Source organism: Momordica charantia, unplaced genomic scaffold (assembly GCF_013281855.1).
Source record: "Momordica charantia cultivar OHB3-1 unplaced genomic scaffold, Mcharantia_2.0 BLBB01000099.1, whole genome shotgun sequence".
Classification (NCBI taxonomy): domain Eukaryota; kingdom Viridiplantae; phylum Streptophyta; class Magnoliopsida; order Cucurbitales; family Cucurbitaceae; genus Momordica; species Momordica charantia.
The window spans coordinates 20,218-39,449 of NW_028275255.1; the positions used below are offsets into that span (position 1 = coordinate 20,218).

Genomic DNA, 19,232 nt, shown 5'->3' on the forward strand with positions numbered 1-19,232 from the left:
TGCAGTTATTCCTTCCACCAAATATTGCAAGGGTCAAAATTTCGCTACAACAAACATCTCCTTGTCAAGTGAAACATTTTGAATTAAACAAAAGAACAAAGTTTGGTTGAGGTACTAAAAAATTAAAAGAAAAAAAGAACTTAATTTGTTGATAATGGGTTCTTTTTTATTAAAAAAAATTTACAATTGGTATGATCTGATTTTTCTTTTTTCTTTTATTTTTATTGAGTATGCAATATTACAATGATTTATTAAATTGTGATTTGATTTTTAATTATAAAAGTGGAATACAATTTATTTTATTGAGCAAGTTGAATTTCTCTTTGAACAAGAGGCAGCGGCTGTATGAAATATGAAGGCAAATTCATAAACCCTTAACCCCCAGGAAGAGTTTGCAAGCTCAGCGGGGCAGGGCAGCCAGCTGAAGAAAACGACTGAAACTCTCCAAATGTCAGCATTAAGAACATGGCATCACCTTATTTTGCTAAATCCATAACCAAATTTCGTCCTTGTCTTTCCCTTTCCGGGCACTACTCCACGCCTTCATCTTATTCTTTGTTCAGCTCTGCCGCTGCAGTTTCTTCTGCCTCGGATCCCCAGTCATCTTCCCTTTCGCAAGCTCAACGTGAGTTTTCTGAGCTTCCTTCTATCTGGGTTTGTCTTAATTTTGGAAAATGATTTAGGTTCATGTGATTTGATTGTTGAAATTCGTGTTTTGGTTGGTGGGTGTTTTCTTAGAGAAACAAAGAGAGTCGAGATGGTCAAAATGGCTCCTGTTTCTACCTGGGGCTCTCACGTTTGGCCTCGGAACGTGGCAGATTTTCAGGAGGCAAGAGAAGGTATTTTGAATTATTGCTGGATATTGTGTTGTGTGCTTGTTTCAATTATATTGTTTACGGTTTAGTTTTTCAATTTCCCCGTCCCTCCCCCAACAAATTAAGCTGTAATTGATCTAACACGAGTATGCATTCGACACATTTTTTGTGTTAAAACTGAAGAGGCCTGTTCTGTCTTTTGCAATTAATCGACTCAGGAAAAAAGGATGGGTATTTCTTTCATTGCTTATTTAATCATTGATCCAGTTAAAATTAGTGAAATTCCTCCATTAGAAGAAATGCACAGCTCCAAAAGAATGCTGGTCTTGCAGATGGGAGATCAAGTTTAGACGCTTGGATCATATTGTTTATGCTTTACATTGTTTACAGGTGTTGCCCTATATATTCATTTTGTGGAAGATTGATAGTTGAAAAGGATCTATGATTTCTAAAATCTTAAGGACAATTAATGGGGTCTATGTGAAGGATTTCTAACCTTTCTCATTGACATATGGGTTCGGTTGGTGGCATAGGGGGGGAAATTGTTGTGGTGATACTCTTTGCGGAAGTGAATTTTGACAACTGAGGAGTGCAGATGTTGAATCATTAAAACATTTGGCCTGTCAGGATGTTGAAACTTTTTTCTATATTACATCTCTGCATGGCCATGCTCAGGCTTCTTTGGAAGCCGAAAGTAATTTCCATAGTTTACTCTTTATGTATTTTCTACATCAAATCATCTAAATACTCTTGCAGGGAACTGATGTACACAAATTTTTCATCCAAGTACCAACCATCTTTGGCACTTTATTTTGCAGATAGAAATGCTAGATTTCAGGCAGAAGCGATTGTTAATGGAACCCGTGAACATAAACAGCTTGTTTCCATTGGAAGACAAGCTAGATGATCTGGAGTTCAGAAGGGTAATCTGTAAAGGAGTTTTTGATGAGAAAAAATCAATCTATGTCGGTCCACGTTCAAGAAGCATTTCAGGAGTGACTGAAAATGGCCATTATGTTATTACCCCATTGGTGCCCATTCCCAACATACCTGATAGGTATTTTCCAGTGAAGCTTTATGGTTGAATATACCAATTTATAATCATTGTTTTATAAGAGAGAACCTGCATTGTTTATTTCCCCATGATACTGAACCAAGATTTTAATTTCATTAGTATCATTACTATCAACCAATCTATTTATATTTAAAACATCAATATCTGATTCATAACATGGCTTTTTCCTATTCTTGCAAACTTTCTGTTCCGCACCACCAAATCAGATTTCTCTTTTCCTGCTGATATGAACTAAATAAATGGTAATTTGTTATTGGGATTCTTTCATTCTTATGGTTTAATTGGCTTACTTCTGTAGTTTCATAAGTTATTCATTCATAATACGGTAGTATGGTTATCATGGCTTCACTTACTTAGCTCTCAATGTTTATTAACACATGGATCTGTAATGAATTCCCAAGGATACGGAACAAAATAGCACCTTTATTTCTCCCAATTCCCATTGTCATGCTGTATGCAATCGAAATCTGTCTATTAAGTTGTTTGGTATTTGATTTGTGACTCCATTTAACCAAGAATATATCAAATAACCCTCCTCCAGTGTGCAGTCACCGGTTTTGGTTAATAGAGGATGGGTTCCGCGTAGTTGGAAGGAGAAGGCTTTGGAAGTAGATCAACAAAGTAGTGAACAGTCTTCAGATATTGCATCCTCCTCGATTCAAGAGAGTGAGAGAAGCTCTTGGTGGAAGTTCTGGTCCAAAAGGGCTGAGAATCTAAAGGTTCTTTATGATATTTCCTCCTGATAAATGTCATTCATATAGATTCTAAGACCAATATTCTAACTTTTCTTGATATGCAGAATGATGTCGCTCCCATTACTCCAACAGAAGTAATTGGAGTAGTTCGCACAAGTGAGAAGCCTAGCATATTTGTTCCAGCAAATGATCCCCGCTCTAGCCAGTGGTTTTATGTTGACGTTCCAGGGATTGCCCGTGCGTCTGGTCTTCCTGAGGATGTTATTTATGTGGAAGACATAAATGAGGATGTGAACCCGAGTGATCCATACCCCATTCCAAAGGATGTTAATACCTTGACACGGAGTTCTGTTATGCCACAGGATCATCTTAATTACACATTAACATGGTATGTCGTTACCCTTTTCCATATATCATTTTCCACGTAAAATTCACTACAGCTTCCTCATATGCATATGAGTATGACCATGAGGTACTCCTAAGCATAAAGGCATTTGACGTTTTCATGTGTTTCTTTGCTGATGCTCTAGATCCTTGGTCTTTCCTTCTCACCGTGCATATAAAATTAGATTTTAGATATGGAATAAATTTCAGTTTCTTTTACTTCTGACTAGTTATTATTGCAATTGTATTGAGAATTAGATGTTGCATTATATCTGATTCCCATTTGGTCGGTTGACTGCCGAATGTTGTTTATTCTACTGCTTCAAAACACTTCAAACCTTAACTGAAGGTTCCCCGATCCTAGCAGTCGACGTACTTTAATCTATAGGCACTTCGTTTTTTTTGTTGGCTTGCAATTCGTTTTGTTCATGTAGAAGCCTAATTCAACTCATAATCCTTGCAAAAAGGGAACGAAGGGAAAGTAAAGAAGATTTTGATGTTAAAGAAGTTTCAATAAGAAGACTTAACACAATCTTATTCTTGCAATGGCTGATCTTTGTGCAGGTACTCTCTCTCGGCTGCCGTAACCTTCATGGCTTTCAAAAGACTCAGGCAAAAAACAAACCGAAGATAGCGAAAACTATACCATAATATTCTATAGAGCAGGAGCGAACTGGAACTCTTAAATTGTATGTGAGAGTTATTTTTGTTGGTATTGTTTTTCATAATGCTGCCTCAGACTCTTTGAACTAAGAAAAGATAACAAGTTTTCTACATTTTGAATAAATCTGTTCTTCATTTTGGAAAATTCTGTGTGGATGGTTGGTCAGACCTTCATAATCTGTCTACTTGTTTGTTTTCCTTAAAAGCTTAAAAGCTTTCATTATCAAGTTTATTAGGGGCATTGTCAAAGGTGAAAGTGACATAAAACATATATCTTGTTAGGTGGGCAACAATGGATGTGTATGAACATTGAGAACTCATTTGGTTGGTTGTATGTTTTCAACATCTAATTGGATTTTAACCCTTTATCCACTCAAATAAGTCCTTTGGCATTTTTTGAAAAGAAAGGTCACATCTCCATGCCAATGGATGGTTCCCACCTCCAATATCACTTCCTTCAAAATATGGCCCATAACTATCTATACACATGAGCATTGAAAATCTTGCTTACAATTTTTCTTCCACTTTCCCTTTCATGATATAATCTCTTTGTTATTAAGATCAGCATGATCATAAGAAGAGTCGAGGTCGAGGTGTGCACAAATCTGTCGAAATACTCACGGATGTAAAAGTATTATGAAAAGAACTAGTGAAACGCCAGCATAACATTTCATTAACCTAATTACTTACTTTTCACATCATATCAACTTATGTTGATTTAGTATTCTATAGATAATGTTGGAGAACTGATTGAATATATTGTTGTCAACGTAAACTTAAGTTAGTAGTAATTGACACATGTGTTTGATTAAAATATCATGGATTCAAATCCTTCTGTCTACACTTGTACTAAAAAAAATCCTAATTAAATATATTAGAAATCTAATCCTATTGAATAAACTAGATGTGATATGGAAAAATTATTAGTAGAGGGATACATTTTTTCAAATTAATTTATGAATTTTGCTCAAACAAAGTTCATAATTGATAATTCACAACCTGAACAGAAAAATCTCCGGAAGCTTCAAAGATGAAGATCTGAGTGTTACTTTTTTTTTAAAGAAAAAAGAGAAGAGTAATGTGTGAGATGATTAAAGGAAATCAAATAAAAGAGGGTCACCTACAAGATAAAGGTGACGTTTTTTTTTTCCCTTTCTTTCTTCCACGTTAATTAAAGCATTTGATTAATTAATATATAATAAATATAATATGATAAATAAACTGCAGAAATCCCACATTTTAGCCGGCACCGCCGCTGCAAATCCCGGTGAGCGATACGGAAAACCGGCAGAGAGCGCCGGCCGCCGACGCGTCTTCCTCCGTTTGCGGCGGCGGCGGAAGCACTCTCCCGTCGGCGAACAACATTCGCCCATTCCTCTGTTGATCTACCACGCCTTCCAGATCCACCGCGTTACCGTAGAAAGCACCGTCCCCAAATCTCCGTTCGACCTCGAGAAACTCGCCGAGAGATGCCGGCTTAACGCCGTCGTCCCGGCACAGCCGCCACCACCTCCGCTTCCGATCCGCGACGAGTGCCGGCGCCGCCGTGGTTTTCCTCTTCGGCTTCTTGCTCCTGCGGGAAGGGCCGGCGGCGGCGGCGGCTGCGCCGGCGTGTTGGTCTCGGTTCTGTGACGGCGCTCGGAAGGTTATCGCCGGAAAACTGACGCCCATTAGAGTCCCCAAGCTCGTGCTCCTATCATGGAAAAACGAACCTGTAGACTGCAGAACAAAAGCAACGAACGGAATTGAATTTCCAAAATAAAAAATAGGTCAAGAATCGGAAAATGGGAGGATGCGACGGCGAGCACCTCAGTGTCGAGATCGGAGGAGGAGATGGATGAATTGGTTGGAGAAGACGGCGGCGGTAACAGATCGTTCGCCGGATTCAACATCTCTCCTCTGCTCTCTCTCTCTCTCTCTCTCTCTCTCTCTCTCTCTATCTCTCTCTCTCTAGAGATTCAGAGAAACTGAGATTGAAATTCGAAAGAAGAGAGAGAGAAAGGATTAAGAATTTGGATTTGGAATTGGAGAGAGAGAGAGAGAGAGAGAATGGGTTCAAAATGATTGTTAGTGCAGCCTTTTTGTGTCTGTTTCCTTTCTTCTTCTCTTTTATTTATTCTCAATTTTGTCCTCCACTTTTTTCATTTTTTACTTTTCTATTATCCACACATTATATAACATATTAATATACATAATCTTAACTTAATGTATGTAACATATTATATTAGAAGGGGTGATGACATAATCATAGACAACGCAATAACATATCTAATATTAATAATCGATTTGTTCCTATCAATAACTACAAGATAGAAAAGTAAAGAAATTTAGATTTTTCTTGACGATTGCTAAATTTATTGTATAAAATTCATGAAGATGTATGAATTTCAATAAATTTAGATTTATAAAATGTAGGGTTGATCTTGAGTTTGTGTGTATTAATATTGTTCAAAATAATAGATTATCGTGTATTTATGAAATTTTCATTTACAAGAATTAGCATAAAAAAATGAATTTTATAAGGATGAGTTTATGTCTAATCCGCGATCCAAAAAGATCCTAATTGAAGAACATTATAAAATAAAGATGTAAAGAAAGAGAGAAAGAAAAGTCAACTAAAATGACTGACCAATGAATCAGAGGAAGTCAGAGTATCCAATAAATACCAAAGGGCCAAAGCTCAATCCCCCATATTATAAAATATGCTTTTTTTTTTTTTTTATTCATCGACTAGTAGAAATGTTTATTTAAATCTCGAATCTTTTAGTTAAATACATAATTGAAAAAAAAATGTAACCAAAACAAAAGTATCCATCTGTGCTCCACTTCATGTCTAACAAATTTTGGAATACCAAGTGTTGTGATAGAAACTTATTAGTCTTGAAATTTTAATAGTTTAAAAAAAATAATTATAATAATAACTTGAACTAGTTTTGAAAGGAAAAAGCCTAAAGAGCAAAAAGTATATGATAGATTTCTAAACTTTAAATTTTGTGCCTATTAAGTGAGTGGACTATAAAATGTATGATTAAACTTTCTATTTAAAAATTTGTAAACCTATTAGTCACCAATTCAAAGATTAAGATCATGTTAAAATTTCATTTAATAGATCTCCGTGAATTTTAAAAATACCTAATGGAGTTGAAAATTTTGAGATCGGATAGACACAATCCTGAAAGTGGGCGAGTAAACGTTAAAGAAATGTTTCTTTGCTATTTGATTCAAAAGAAAAGTATGAATGTGACAATTTAGGGGTCCAACCATTTTGTAGCCCCACTCCCAACAGAAGGGGTACCATATACAGACAATGCCAACAGATTTAAAAGAAAATTACAGAGTGTAGGGAACTTGGGGTACTTTCAAATGGAAGCCAAAGGAATGTAGCAGTAAAAAAAACAGAAGAAAAGAAGAAAACAGCCTCTGAGTTCTGATCTGTTAAAGACATGGTTGCTCTTGCAAGTTAAGCCAGCCATCTGCTTGGCCTTTGCTCAAAAAAGTGAACCACGTTCTCAATCATAATTCAACTCAGGGAAGCATGCACTTCTTTTGCTGCCACATTTTTATCTCTTTTAAGAAGAAAAAGAACCCCTTTTGCAAATATTTCTCAGTTGAAGCATGAAAGAGCAAAAATAGGATCAAAACAACAGCCACAATCATCCAGAAAAAGAAGCAAAAATAATTGAGCAATCACATTTTTGTAGCTTAGCTCAGATCTTTCACAACAGCCATTTTCGATGCCTTGAATCTGAAAGTTTGAGATACGTAACAGAGTTCAACTCAATGCATATAAACATCAGAAAGTTGAAATTCTCAAGAAAAGCTAACCTGTTGTCTCCTTGGCAGTAGTTCACAACTTGATGTGCCTAAAAGAAAAAACAAGAAAGTCCAAACGAAAGTTGACATTTTAGAACCATATGCTATGCCTCAAACTAACATTGACTTTAAAATAATAAACAAGAGAGAGATCAGCAACCGACGTAACCAGCTTATTGTTGATCTTCCTGCAGTAATCAACAATGTGAGATTCGCTTGAAAGTCGACTCCAAAGTTCCCCTGTGATTGTTTGTCACATTGATCTATGAAATATTACTTTACAAACAAAATAAACAGTCGAGTTTGTAGTATAGTTGTGCGAGAACCTGTGAGAAACAATGTCCACTGTTATATTCCTTTCATATGAACAAAGTAATGCCAATGTACACCTTCCCAATCAGACCCCATTTGTGTTCCTGAAGATTATCTAACCTAACTTCGAAGCTATGATCACATACATTTAATTTACATGGGTGATACATCATTAATATAGTCACTCCACAATTCAGTTGCGATAGCATCCCGCAACTGCGAAGTAATTTCTAGTTCTTCTGTCTCAAAAGCAATGTCCACAGTTGGAGTCTCAATGTGTGTCCCCACCAGCTGTGCTGCCTCCAATGGAGGCAATGAATCCTCCATATGAGGAAGATGGTCCTGTTCGTACAGCCTAAAGAGCCAATCATCGGGTTTCTCCCTCCGAATGTAATTGTGAATTGCACAAGTTGCAACGACTAACTTAACTTGTGTCTGTAATGGGTAAGGGGGAGCTGATAATAATATGGGGAACCGTGCCTTTAAAGCTCCAAAAGTTCTGTCGGTAGCATTTCGCAACAATGAATGCCGTAGATTAAACAGCTGTTTGGCATCTTGAGGATGATAACCACCAGGAAAATCCTTTGAATGATAGGGGACGTCATGATAAGGGGCAACGAATCCAGGCATGTTCATATACTTTTGGTCCACAAGATAGTACTTACCTGCAATTCAACAAAATTAGCCTGAAAATGGCAGAGAGCAATAGCCTGATCCAAAAGGAATAAATACTCTATTCAAATACCGTTTCTACTCATTCAACTAGTCACACTAAGCCTAAGAGATTCGTGATTTTCCTTTTAGTATACACACCTTCAGGGACATGCAGTTTGTTTCGCCTCGTAAGTGCTGAGTTCAGAACTTGCAAATCTGATGCCGATCCTTCCCACCCTGCTAGAACGTAATGGAACATGAGGTCAAATGAGCATGCTGCTAATACATTTTGAGAAAGTAAACCATTTTTATTTCGAAAAGGCCCTTGCTCGTCAACGCCAACCATCACTGGAATGTGTATGCCATCAACTGCCCCCACGCAATCCTAAAATAAGATAATTTAATAAGAGGTAACCACAGTACAGGAAAACACAAGACAAACTAAAACCAGCCAGCTACCTTAAAGTAGGGATAGAATCTCGGATCTTCTAATATTTCTGCTGGAACGTTGGATCCTGGAGGCTGGAAGAAGTCCAATGATATTGCCATAATTGCATTCAATACATTGTTAAAATGGCGACTTATTGTTTCTCCTGAATACCTGAACAGCTCCTGAACTGCTCGTGTCCTAAGATTGTGACCAATTATAAACATGAATATGGCTAGTTGCTCCTCAATCTTAATCCGGTTTGTGTGACGCAGTAAGCCTTTGGCTTGCAAAATATCACACAATTTATAAAATATGTGCTTGTCCATGCGGAAATTTTCCAAGCAAAGTTCATTCTGGCCTTTGAGTACTTCATCTACAAATTTTGCACCATTTGATACTAGATTATGATGACTCAGTTCTCGTGGAACATATTTCCCGTAAGTTCCATCCTTCTCGTCATCAGAACTCTCCATAGTAAATAGAAGCTCTGTAGCCAAAATGAGGAAATGGTATCAGTTCGTATTTTTTTTTAAAAAGGGATAAAATTGCTATTATATTAGAGAAAAGAAAGGAAAAGGGGGATTTAGAGAGAGATAGAAAGAGAAGCAAACAGTATTGCGAAAACAAGCACTCAAAAGATCCTTCCTCGTAATCCATCAAGGCTGTCACAACTAGGAGATGATGAGATGCAAACTAAATCATTGTAAAGATCTTGAAAAAATGACAACTACCCAAGTCGTAAAATTTCTGCTAAAGAAGAGTCTGGAGTTCTAATATGAAGGATGAACATTGGAAATAATAAGGTTACCAGAAAAAGAAAAATGGTAGAAAACATTGTAGCTATCAAGAACAACAACATATTTAAACCCCCCACAAAAAGAACAAAACTAAATAACTCATGCAGCTTAATATTGGATCACAAAGAATTAAAAGATTAACCTAATCCTAGACACAATCAAGTCAATTAGATACAATCACACAGTAGCTAGCTGCTACTGAATAAACTAAACTCAACCCCAAAGAGAACTTCCAGAGAGCATGAAGAGTAAAACACGGACAAAAATAACGTTGGTCCAATCCGCAGCTTGGTCTCCAATCAACAAGGACACGGCAGAAAACAGGCAGTACGTCAAGTCAACATTCGCCAAGCGCCCAAATTTCTTGAACTTAATCGCTAATAAGAACATGCCCATTTCCAAAAATACACTTGGAGAAGAAATGAACAAGCTAAAAAATCAAAATTCTCAGCCTCTTGTAGGAGACGTTGAATCAAAGGGCAAGAAGCATACATGGGAGGAAATAGAATAGAAGACCGGTCCTGCTTTGGGCACGAGGAACGGCGCCGGTAAGTGGCAAGATTGGAGCTGAAGACGAAGTATCAAGATACCATCAGGCGAAACGGAAGAAGAAAGCGAAAAGAGGGTTTGAGGAGACAATGGGAGAGTACAATCTGTAGAGTAGAGTGTGCAGAGAAGGGATTTTCCGAGCAGAGGTGAAGAGGAGTCTGCAGCAGCAGCAGCAGGGTTTTTCTGCCATTCTGCCATTCTGCCATTGGTGTATTTTTATGGTAACTAAATAATGGCGTTTTTATTTTGTTTGCTTATAAAGGGAGGTCCGTTTCCAAGTTGAAAAGCCCACCGTATAGTATGACGAGGCCCATTTTTTTTCCTCTTTTTTTGGTTATTATGATTTTAACACGAATTTTAACTTTTTAATGTAAATTTTATTTCGAATAATTTAGCAAATGAAGTATCGTACTAAAATTTTGATCGATGAAAAATAATAAAAATGAAGGGATCAAAATAGTCATTTTTAAAAAAATATAGGGGTAAAATAAATGTTTCAATATTATAAAGACTAAAAATGAATAAAATTTGAAATTATAAGAATTAAAATAGACATTCAAGATACATCGACTAAAATAAACTAAACTAAAAAGAGTAATTAAACTATTCTTTTTTTCTTTTTGTGAATTGTCTCGAAATTTAGACAATTTTGAGGCTGGAGGTTGGTTTAGAGGATGTCACAGCTCCAAACATATAAAGTGAATGTGGAACTGAATGTCTAATGAAATAGTTGATAGAGTGAAATTATTTTTTTATTCGATAAAAATAGTCGATTCAAATTCAAGGCCAATAAATGAAGGTGGAGAAAAATACTCCAGAACATTCGTCCTCAAAACACAAGGAAATTAAATAAAATTCCTTTCATGCTTTTTGGAAAATATATATCTAGTAATCTCAACTTCATATAATGACATATTATAACTTCTGAATTCGAAAATCAAAATAACACTATTATACGGATAAATACAGAACTAGGTTTTGAACATGGTCTTTTTTCTTTACCCCCCATTAAGACCAAAATCAAACCCCTCTCCCCACCTCTCCAAAAAAACTAACAAAACAGAAACCGAAACCGAAAAAGATGAAGGTACAATATGCCTTTCAAAGTCTGCATCATCCACAAGAAGGCATAAAATACAGGTGTAATGATGGTCTGAACTAATCATCTGACCGACTTCGAACAAGCTCAAGGGGTAGAGATTCAATTGCAAGCTGGAATTGAGAACAAGAGAACAAGTTAGATTAGTTAAACAAGAGAAAATCCAAAGAACCCGAGAGAGAGAGGGAGAGAGATGATCACCCATAGTCTTGGAGTTCTTGGATCAGTCTTGGAATGTAATTTTGATAGCGCTGACTGAAAGGTTATAACGATGTAAACTTTGAATTCAATTGAAAAGGGGCTGTCATAAACAATTAGGACACGTTATTAGCGGAATAAATGCCAAGTAAAAAATGAGAATGACAGAGAAGAAACAGATGGACACACAATAACAGATAGACTGCACTTCAACAAGACCTGATACCACAGAGAGAACTTCAAAGGAACAACTTACCAAGGCTGCTTACGATCATTAACAAAATAAACTTATTTGATATACAGTATTAGAATTCATTACAATCATATGGTAAAATGAAAAGGCCGAATGGGTTTTATACATTTGGTTCCATGAGTGTTTTCTCACTTCTCATCACACAGTTAAGAATATAAAATGAAATTTATTGGGAAATATTGAAATGAATGACAACTGTTATTAGTATTCAAACGGTCATTCAATCCCTCCAATGTAATCACATTTGCTTTGTGCCCACTTGCCATCAAATAGGTTTATCAGTAACAACTCAATCTTGATTAGTAGACAAAAATAGTACATTGGCTATATTTAAATTTGCTAAAAGAATTAAGTAAACCAGGAACGTCAGAAGCCAAAATATAAAATTTTCATTTCTGGTTGAACTAACAGGAGATTAATACAAAGGACTTGTATTTGCACCTAAAACAGATAACTCTGACATTGAAAATGTAGTGCAGCAGTTATTATATTTGCAACTCACCCAGCAAAGACTGTTGGGCAGGTTAAAAGGCGGGGTGGTATGACATAAATAGGCAGAGTAATGTTGCGACAAACGTCTCCATCTGCTATCTAGGGATAAAATAAAATAGCTCAGTAAGTTTATATGAAATTTTGTACAGGCAAAAACTAAAATACGCGGAGCAGATGAGATGGCACATACCTGGGTAGATTGGATCACAGAGGTTTCAGTTATGATTCTCTCTCCAAGAATAACTGATTCCACACGACACAAGTGAATGTCAATTGAATTAATGGGAACTGCAGATGCTTCAACAGTTAATTCACCAGTGATGGGATCTGAAAGAGAGCACAGAGTTGACATTTTCCCTGTCACTCGAAAACCACCTATTTAGAAGTACCTCTCATCAGCAAAAGGATAAGTACTGAAATAGAAAATAGAAAATAAAAAATAGAAAATAAAATTTAAAATAGAAAATAAAAAACTAAGCTATAGTTTGTTTCTTCTATCTACTACCGTAGTTGGCTTATGTTCAAATATTCCCACGTGAAAAAAAAAATTATCATATAATAAAATCACACCTGTATAAGATAAAAGAAACACATAATAGAAAAGGAACTATGATGAAAAGACCTGATTTTAGTTCAGGAAGTAGTGGATGCCTTTGTGTATCCTGGGTGATGTAAAAGATAACCATCTCAGAAGACAATGGCCGCTCGAGAAGATCAGCTAGTAACAAAACAAAAGAAAAAGATTATTTTCATATACTTGTGTTAAATATATAACAGTGAAGGGTCTAATAAATCGTACCTGTATCACTTTCAACTATAAACTCGATCGTGGCAGACAACGACTTGTGTAGGTATCCTCTACTTATATCTACAGTTACTAAATACTATCATACTATTCAGTAATTGAACAAATATCAGGTTTATGTTAAGATAAATCTCGTTTATTTTCGTGGTGGGGAGGTAAACTAGAGTGAAAATCAGAACACCAAATAGTCATTTACTCATAGTGTGAAGAAAGTAAAGGGGAAATTAGAAAGATTAACAACTTTCACCTGAATGTTTATGTTAGTTCCATGAAAAGTCTCGTAAAATCTTCCCAAGGTTTCACTTGGCTGTCTCAGAATTATGGAAAATGGAATCTGCATGATTTTGAGGGAATCAGTCCAGTGAACTATCTGAACGTGCAGGCAACAATAAGCAAGTAACTATATAACATTATAACTACACAAGATATCCGGCACACGCAGTATGAGCCATTTTAAGAGGCTGTTATCCAGGCTCAGGAAGATATGAACAATAAACAAAACATGCAATTGTGTAACAAAGAAAATAAGTATTGGACAAAATTTAAAAGAAAAATCTGAGTGAATAAACAATTATAACATTGATTCATATATAAACTCCATAGCTTTCAAAGGCTAATATACCTCAGTTGTACCTGAAGCAAGCTTCCCAGATGGTCTTACCTCAATGCTCTTATTCCTGTCATTATGAGGGGGGAAACAAAATTAACCGCTATATCTATTAGATAAATAAAAAGACAAAATGATACGCTAACCATATCCAATATAAATTTCAAGTTTAGTAGTCGTTACCACTAGTGAAAGCATTCAATTCCCTAACCGTATCTTATATGATTTCATGTTGTATTGCAACCAAGCGAGAGCAACTTCAGAAGTTGGAAATGAATTCAAATATCACATATAACTTTTACATGGTACGTCTGCAGAATACACAGTTGATTTAAAAATCGTAAAGAGTGCCAACTCACACTATCGGAGTAGGCTTGATGACACCGTAAACCGACTCAATAACTCCCGCAGACCCTCCGCGAATCTTTACAGCATAACATGCATCCAACGGGAGAAGAAATAGATAGAGTTATGATTACACGTAGAGCAATTACCCTCCGACACGAAACCAAAGGCGTTCAGTAGCTCAGAAAGCACTCGATTGAAAGACATGGTATGAGCATGTAACTCCTTTTCAAATAACAAAAGAAACCGCGAAATTAAACCTGAAGATTGACGGATCCATTGACGGCGAGGCGAATTCCACTATGGGAAATCGAAGAAGGAGAATTGACGATGATTTGGCCTTGAAGATGTTCCTGAACATTGCAACAGTAGGAGTAACGGATTTTGAGGAGCAGTAATGAGATTAGAGAGTGGAAACTGGAAAGTGGAAAGAGAAGACTTACAGAAGGCCGGTAGATACGATTGGTCCGAGAAAGCCTGAGCTCTACTGGCATTTCGACTGCAAAACCAAGACGGTCGAGACGAAACCAAAACGATGACAGAAGAAAAAAAATATACATATATATATAAATAATTTGCAAGATGACCCCTCCACTTATGAATATAACGAATTTGCCAACGGCCCCTCCATTTAAAAATATAATGAATTTGTGAGATGATCCCTCCATTTAATCTTAAATTCATTCTTTCAAACAAAATTTAAAAAAAAAATCTTAAATTCATGACGTATAAATTATAAAAACAATATCTTTGTTTTTGTATAGGTGAAAATAAATAAATTTTTCTCTAAACTTTGGACCTAATATTTCAATTTATTTTGGTTAAATTTGTGAGTTTAGCAGTTTGATATTGAATATTGATTTCTTTAGATTCAATTGTACATGTGGGGTGGGGATTCAAACTCATAATCTTTTGTCCGAAATAGGTGCATTAACCACTTGAGCTATGTTCGATTTGATGCGTAAATTTAACTTAGCGACCAAGATATGTTGCTAATTATCTAGAGTTCGTAAATTATAAATACACGATTGAGCACCTTAAATGTCAAATAAATTTATTGTTAGTTTAGTGTTTTCAGTCAAACTTCACGTTAAAAGGTCAAACATAGTATTAAAGCGATGATATATATATATTTTAAATAAATGGAAAAATTGATGTGGTTTTTTTATTAATTTAGCATTTTAAATAGTGTATAAAATGCTTTTAATGAACAATTTTTGCAGTACATGGTTTCTATTGCACCTCTTGTACTCCATCAATATCCAAGATCAATGATGGTTACGTGGCGAATTATGATTGGCTCAATGATGGTATATGACGTGCAAGCGTTGGACGTCGTCGTTTTTGTTTGCATCAAATGGTGGTTCTGTCTCGCGAATTCTCCAGCTTCTTCTTCTTCTTCTTCTTCGAGTTCTCTGCGGAACCAAAGAGAGAATAGAATGCAACTACGAACTCGTAGGCTTCAGTTAATTTTCCTGTTCCTATGTTTATACTCTCTATTCATAAACGCTCGTCCTTTCCTCATCGTCATCTCCCAAGATGACCTCAAGGATGCTCCGCCAGCCGACGACTCGTCGGATTCTGCCAACTCCGACGCCGCCGAGTGGGACGAGTTTGGTGAACCCGAATCTCACAAGTCCGATGAGGAGCTCGACCCCGGTTCTTGGCGCCCCATTTTCGAACCGGATTCCCCCGCCTCCGGCCCCGACGCCCCCGATGATCTCTACTATTCTGCGTTAGCGAAAATGATGTCGGCGGCCACCTTGGGGGACCTCAGATCGATGGAGGATGCGGTGGCAGAGGTTGATCAACTTGCTACGGAGACTGGGGATCCGCACGCCCAATCGGTGCTAGGGTTATTGTATGGGATGGGGATAATGAAGGAGACGAATAAAGCTAAGGCCTTTATGTATCACTATTTCGCCGCTGAAGGGAACAAGCAATCTAAGATGGCAATTGCGTATATTTACTTCAGGCAAGAAGTAAGTGCGAGAACTTCAATTATTGAATTCCGTCTAATTACTCGACGAATTTTTGTTTTGTCTCTAGGCCTATATGGATATATTGGGTTTGAATCAACATTCAGAAAAAAATAAAAATAATTAAAAAAAAAAGTTTCTAATGAAAAGTTATTCTAAATATGTTAATGCATCCAATTCCTTTTGTTTATCGTTTTTTCCAATGGGGCAAACCTTGCTTGGTTGCAGATGTATGAGAAAGCAGTCAAGCTTTATGCTGAATTAGCAGAGGTAGCCATTAATAGTTTATTAGTTTCAAAGGATTCTCCAGTTATTGAACCTGTGAGAATCCATAATGGAGCCGAGGAAAACAAGGATGCCTTAAGGAAGTCTCGAGGAGAGGAGGACGAGGACTTCCAAATTTTGGAATATCAAGCGCAGAAAGGAAATGCTGGGGCTATGTATAGAATTGGGCTATTTTACTACTTCGGATTGAGAGGGTTGAGGCGTGATCATGCCAAAGCATTGTCGTGGTTTTCAAAGGCCGTGGAGAAAGGTGAACCAAGGTCTATGGAACTGCTTGGAGAGATATACGCAAGGGGTGCTGGAGTCGAGAGGAATTATACCAAGGCGCTTCAATGGCTAACTCTTGCATCCAAGCAGCCATCATTTTCTGCTTACAATGGTATGGGATATTTGTACGTCAAGGGTTATGGAGTGGAGAAAAACTTTACCAAGGTAAGATTACCATAATACTCTGTGGCAATTACTATTTAAACTTCGATTTTCTGTCTCCTTATGTAGCTGCAATTCTGTGACGGAGCTGTCTGTTTTTTTTTCCTCCCCCCATTTTTCAGAGGACAGATAGATACCATTTACTTAACCCACCGAACTTCTGGCAATACAATTTTTCCTGCATAAATAAGTGAATTAGAGATGATTTGATTTAAATTTTTAATTGTGTATTAAATTCGTACTGGAAAGATGATCAATTTTTGAAGTATTTCATATTGTTTTTTTAGTTCACTTGTGCCCACAGAAATCTGGTGGCTCATTTTCATGTTTTTTTTCTTCTATTATTTGGATATCAATGCATCTTTTGAATGGCTATCCTTTTCTTTGTATTTCATATGCTAAATGCTGATTTCTTAACTTAACACATGTAAATGTGGCACCTGAATTTTACTTCTCTTTTTTTTCCCCTCCAATTCACTCTGCCCACATCGCTTATAACACATCTTCATTGCATGTCCCCCAAATGCTACATCCTTTAATATAGGCCAAGGAGTACTTTGAGAAAGCTGCCAATAACGAGGAGTCTGGTGGTCACTATAATCTTGGAGTTATGTATCTTAAAGGAATTGGAGTAAAGCGAGATGTGAAGAAGGCATGTAATCATTTTATAGTGGCTGCTAATGCTGGACAACCAAAGGCATTCTACCAGCTGGCAAAGATGTTTCATACTGGTGTTGGGCTTAAGAGGAATATTGCTATGGTAAGTTCACTCAACTACGTTTCAAAGTCTATCCCGTTCTTTCTATAATCAGCAGATTGGTTTTGGGCTTTGATTTAACCCTTGAATGTTTAAAATGTTGGGTTGTTATAAGGCTTTTGAAACCAGCCTCCATTGGAGTGTGAAAGCTGTAACTTGACACTTTAGTGTTTTTACCCTCGTGGCATGATTTTTTTTTTTTTAATATGCATTATTGTCGATTTCTACTAATTCTTGGAAAGTTTCTCAACTGATTCATACACGTTGAACTTGAAAGCTTTACAAAATGTCTTGCTTCTATATTTCCTTATTTTACCTGGTTTATATTGGTCTTTCTGGAGGAAACATTCTAAAATTCTCTGGACTTATTACCAGGGATGATATAGGCCACGCATACTGCATATAATTGAAATCTCGTGGTTGCAGGCTAGTGCATTATACAAATTAGTTGCTGAACGGGGGCCTTGGAGTTCATTGTCTAGATGGGCATTGGAATCATATCTGAAAAGTGATATTGGCAAGGCATTCTTCTTGTATGCAAGAATGGCTGAGCTAGGATATGAGGTGGCACAAAGCAATGCAGCATGGATACTTGACAAATATGGAGAACAAAGCATGTGTATGGGGGAATCTGGCTTTTGCACAGATGCAGAAAGACATCAGAGAGCTCATTCTCTATGGTGGCAAGCATCTGAGCAGGGCAACGAACATGCCGCTTTGCTGATTGGGGATGCATATTACTATGGTCGGGTATGTTATGGGAGTGCGTGAACAACATATTTGTTAAATTTTATCTAAATCATATGTTTGAGGTTTTCATTTTTATACATTTCACTTCTACTCAGGGAACTGAGGTAGATTATGATCGTGCTGCAGAAGCATACATGCATGCCAAATCCCAACTAAATGCACAAGCCATGTTCAACCTTGGTTACATGCACGAACATGGCCTAGGCCTTCCGTTTGATCTCCACCTAGCCAAGCGTTACTACGATCAAGCTCTGGAACTCGACCCAGCTGCAAAATTACCAGTCAAGCTGGCCCTAGCAAGCCTGTGGTTAAGAAAGAATCGTGCCGACAGTTTTATGGTGGGTTTAATGAACTTCTCTTCTTAATGCTTTTGTCTTGCAAGAGTACCTTAGCTTCTAGGCACCAGTAGATTTTGAGATATTTCTTCCTGCTCTGCTTTATTGGATGATTTAAAAATCAAATGAGGGTGTTATGATGTTGTGAATAGGTCCATGTGATTGATTCGTTGCCAGAAGTCTATCCTAAAATCGACGCATGGGTGGAGAACGTACTCTTGGAGGAAGGAAATGCAACAATTCTGACCCTGTTTGTGTGCCTCCTTACTGTGCTATATCTTAGAGAGCGGCAACGGAGGCATGCAGCTGTTCGTGTTGCTGCTGAGGCTGCGCCACCCCATCCCAATGCCCACATCGCTGCACAAAATTAACCGACGCCCATGCCCATGCCCACATCCTGTACTTTTGATTGAATTCATCAATGCTCATTTTCTTCCTTTTCCCTCCTTAATGAGAGGTATGAGAACCTGTACAGGAACTATAACTCAACTGCGTGGAAAGAGCTTTTGCGTTCTAGGGATTTTTCACAACCCAGATTACAGGAGGAATTTCAAAACCTTGATCATAGAAAACGAGGATTTTTTTTCTTAGTGATTTATTTGTTACGTGACAGTTCCATTGTAGATTTGTACGAGGTAGCACTTTGTGTTATGCTGAAACTAATCAAATTTATTTGAATAGGAATCTTAAAGGACTTACTCATAACTAGCA

At 37.0% G+C, this 19,232-nt stretch overlaps 4 protein-coding genes across 5 annotated transcripts; 2 read left to right on the forward strand and 2 right to left on the reverse strand.

The window, feature by feature from the left end:
• The first annotated feature begins 319 nt into the window (after positions 1-319).
• On the forward strand, positions 320-3,777 carry LOC111008547 (surfeit locus protein 1). The gene is made up of 6 exons (XM_022281277.2): positions 320-625; positions 739-839; positions 1,634-1,872; positions 2,432-2,609; positions 2,690-2,973; positions 3,534-3,777. Exons 1-6 carry the CDS (start codon positions 466-468, stop codon positions 3,601-3,603), a joined length of 1,032 nt encoding a protein of 343 aa, XP_022136969.1. The 5' UTR covers positions 320-465; the 3' UTR covers positions 3,604-3,777.
• Positions 3,778-4,632: 855 nt separating this feature from the next.
• LOC148207722 (uncharacterized protein At3g17950-like) lies at positions 4,633-5,680 on the reverse strand. The gene is made up of 3 exons (XM_088118320.1): positions 5,572-5,680; positions 5,441-5,541; positions 4,633-5,351 (listed from the first exon to the last, which is right to left on the reverse strand). Exons 2-3 carry the CDS (start codon positions 5,522-5,524, stop codon positions 4,872-4,874), a joined length of 564 nt encoding a protein of 187 aa, XP_087974446.1. The 5' UTR covers positions 5,525-5,541; positions 5,572-5,680; the 3' UTR covers positions 4,633-4,871.
• A 5,391-nt stretch (positions 5,681-11,071) lies between these two features.
• LOC148207723 (uncharacterized) lies at positions 11,072-14,532 on the reverse strand. 2 transcript variants are annotated; one of them, XM_088118318.1, is made up of 11 exons: positions 14,430-14,532; positions 14,247-14,339; positions 14,001-14,065; positions 13,657-13,711; positions 13,282-13,368; positions 13,029-13,113; positions 12,852-12,947; positions 12,420-12,604; positions 12,240-12,328; positions 11,488-11,587; positions 11,072-11,399 (listed from the first exon to the last, which is right to left on the reverse strand). In XM_088118318.1, the coding sequence occupies exons 1-11, from the start codon at positions 14,478-14,480 to the stop codon at positions 11,346-11,348; spliced, it is 960 nt and encodes a 319-aa protein (XP_087974444.1). In that variant the 5' UTR covers positions 14,481-14,532; the 3' UTR covers positions 11,072-11,345. The 2 variants fall into 2 exon arrangements, 1 of the variants encoding a protein (XP_087974444.1); XR_015787698.1 differs by having other exon boundaries at positions 11,358-11,399; positions 12,240-12,324.
• An 802-nt stretch (positions 14,533-15,334) lies between these two features.
• Positions 15,335-19,226, forward strand: LOC148207724 (ERAD-associated E3 ubiquitin-protein ligase component HRD3A-like). Its single transcript, XM_088118319.1, has 6 exons — positions 15,335-15,968; positions 16,194-16,682; positions 17,224-17,439; positions 17,863-18,186; positions 18,282-18,524; positions 18,674-19,226. Exons 1-6 carry the CDS (start codon positions 15,426-15,428, stop codon positions 18,890-18,892), a joined length of 2,034 nt encoding a protein of 677 aa, XP_087974445.1. The 5' UTR covers positions 15,335-15,425; the 3' UTR covers positions 18,893-19,226.
• Positions 19,227-19,232: the final 6 nt, after the last annotated feature.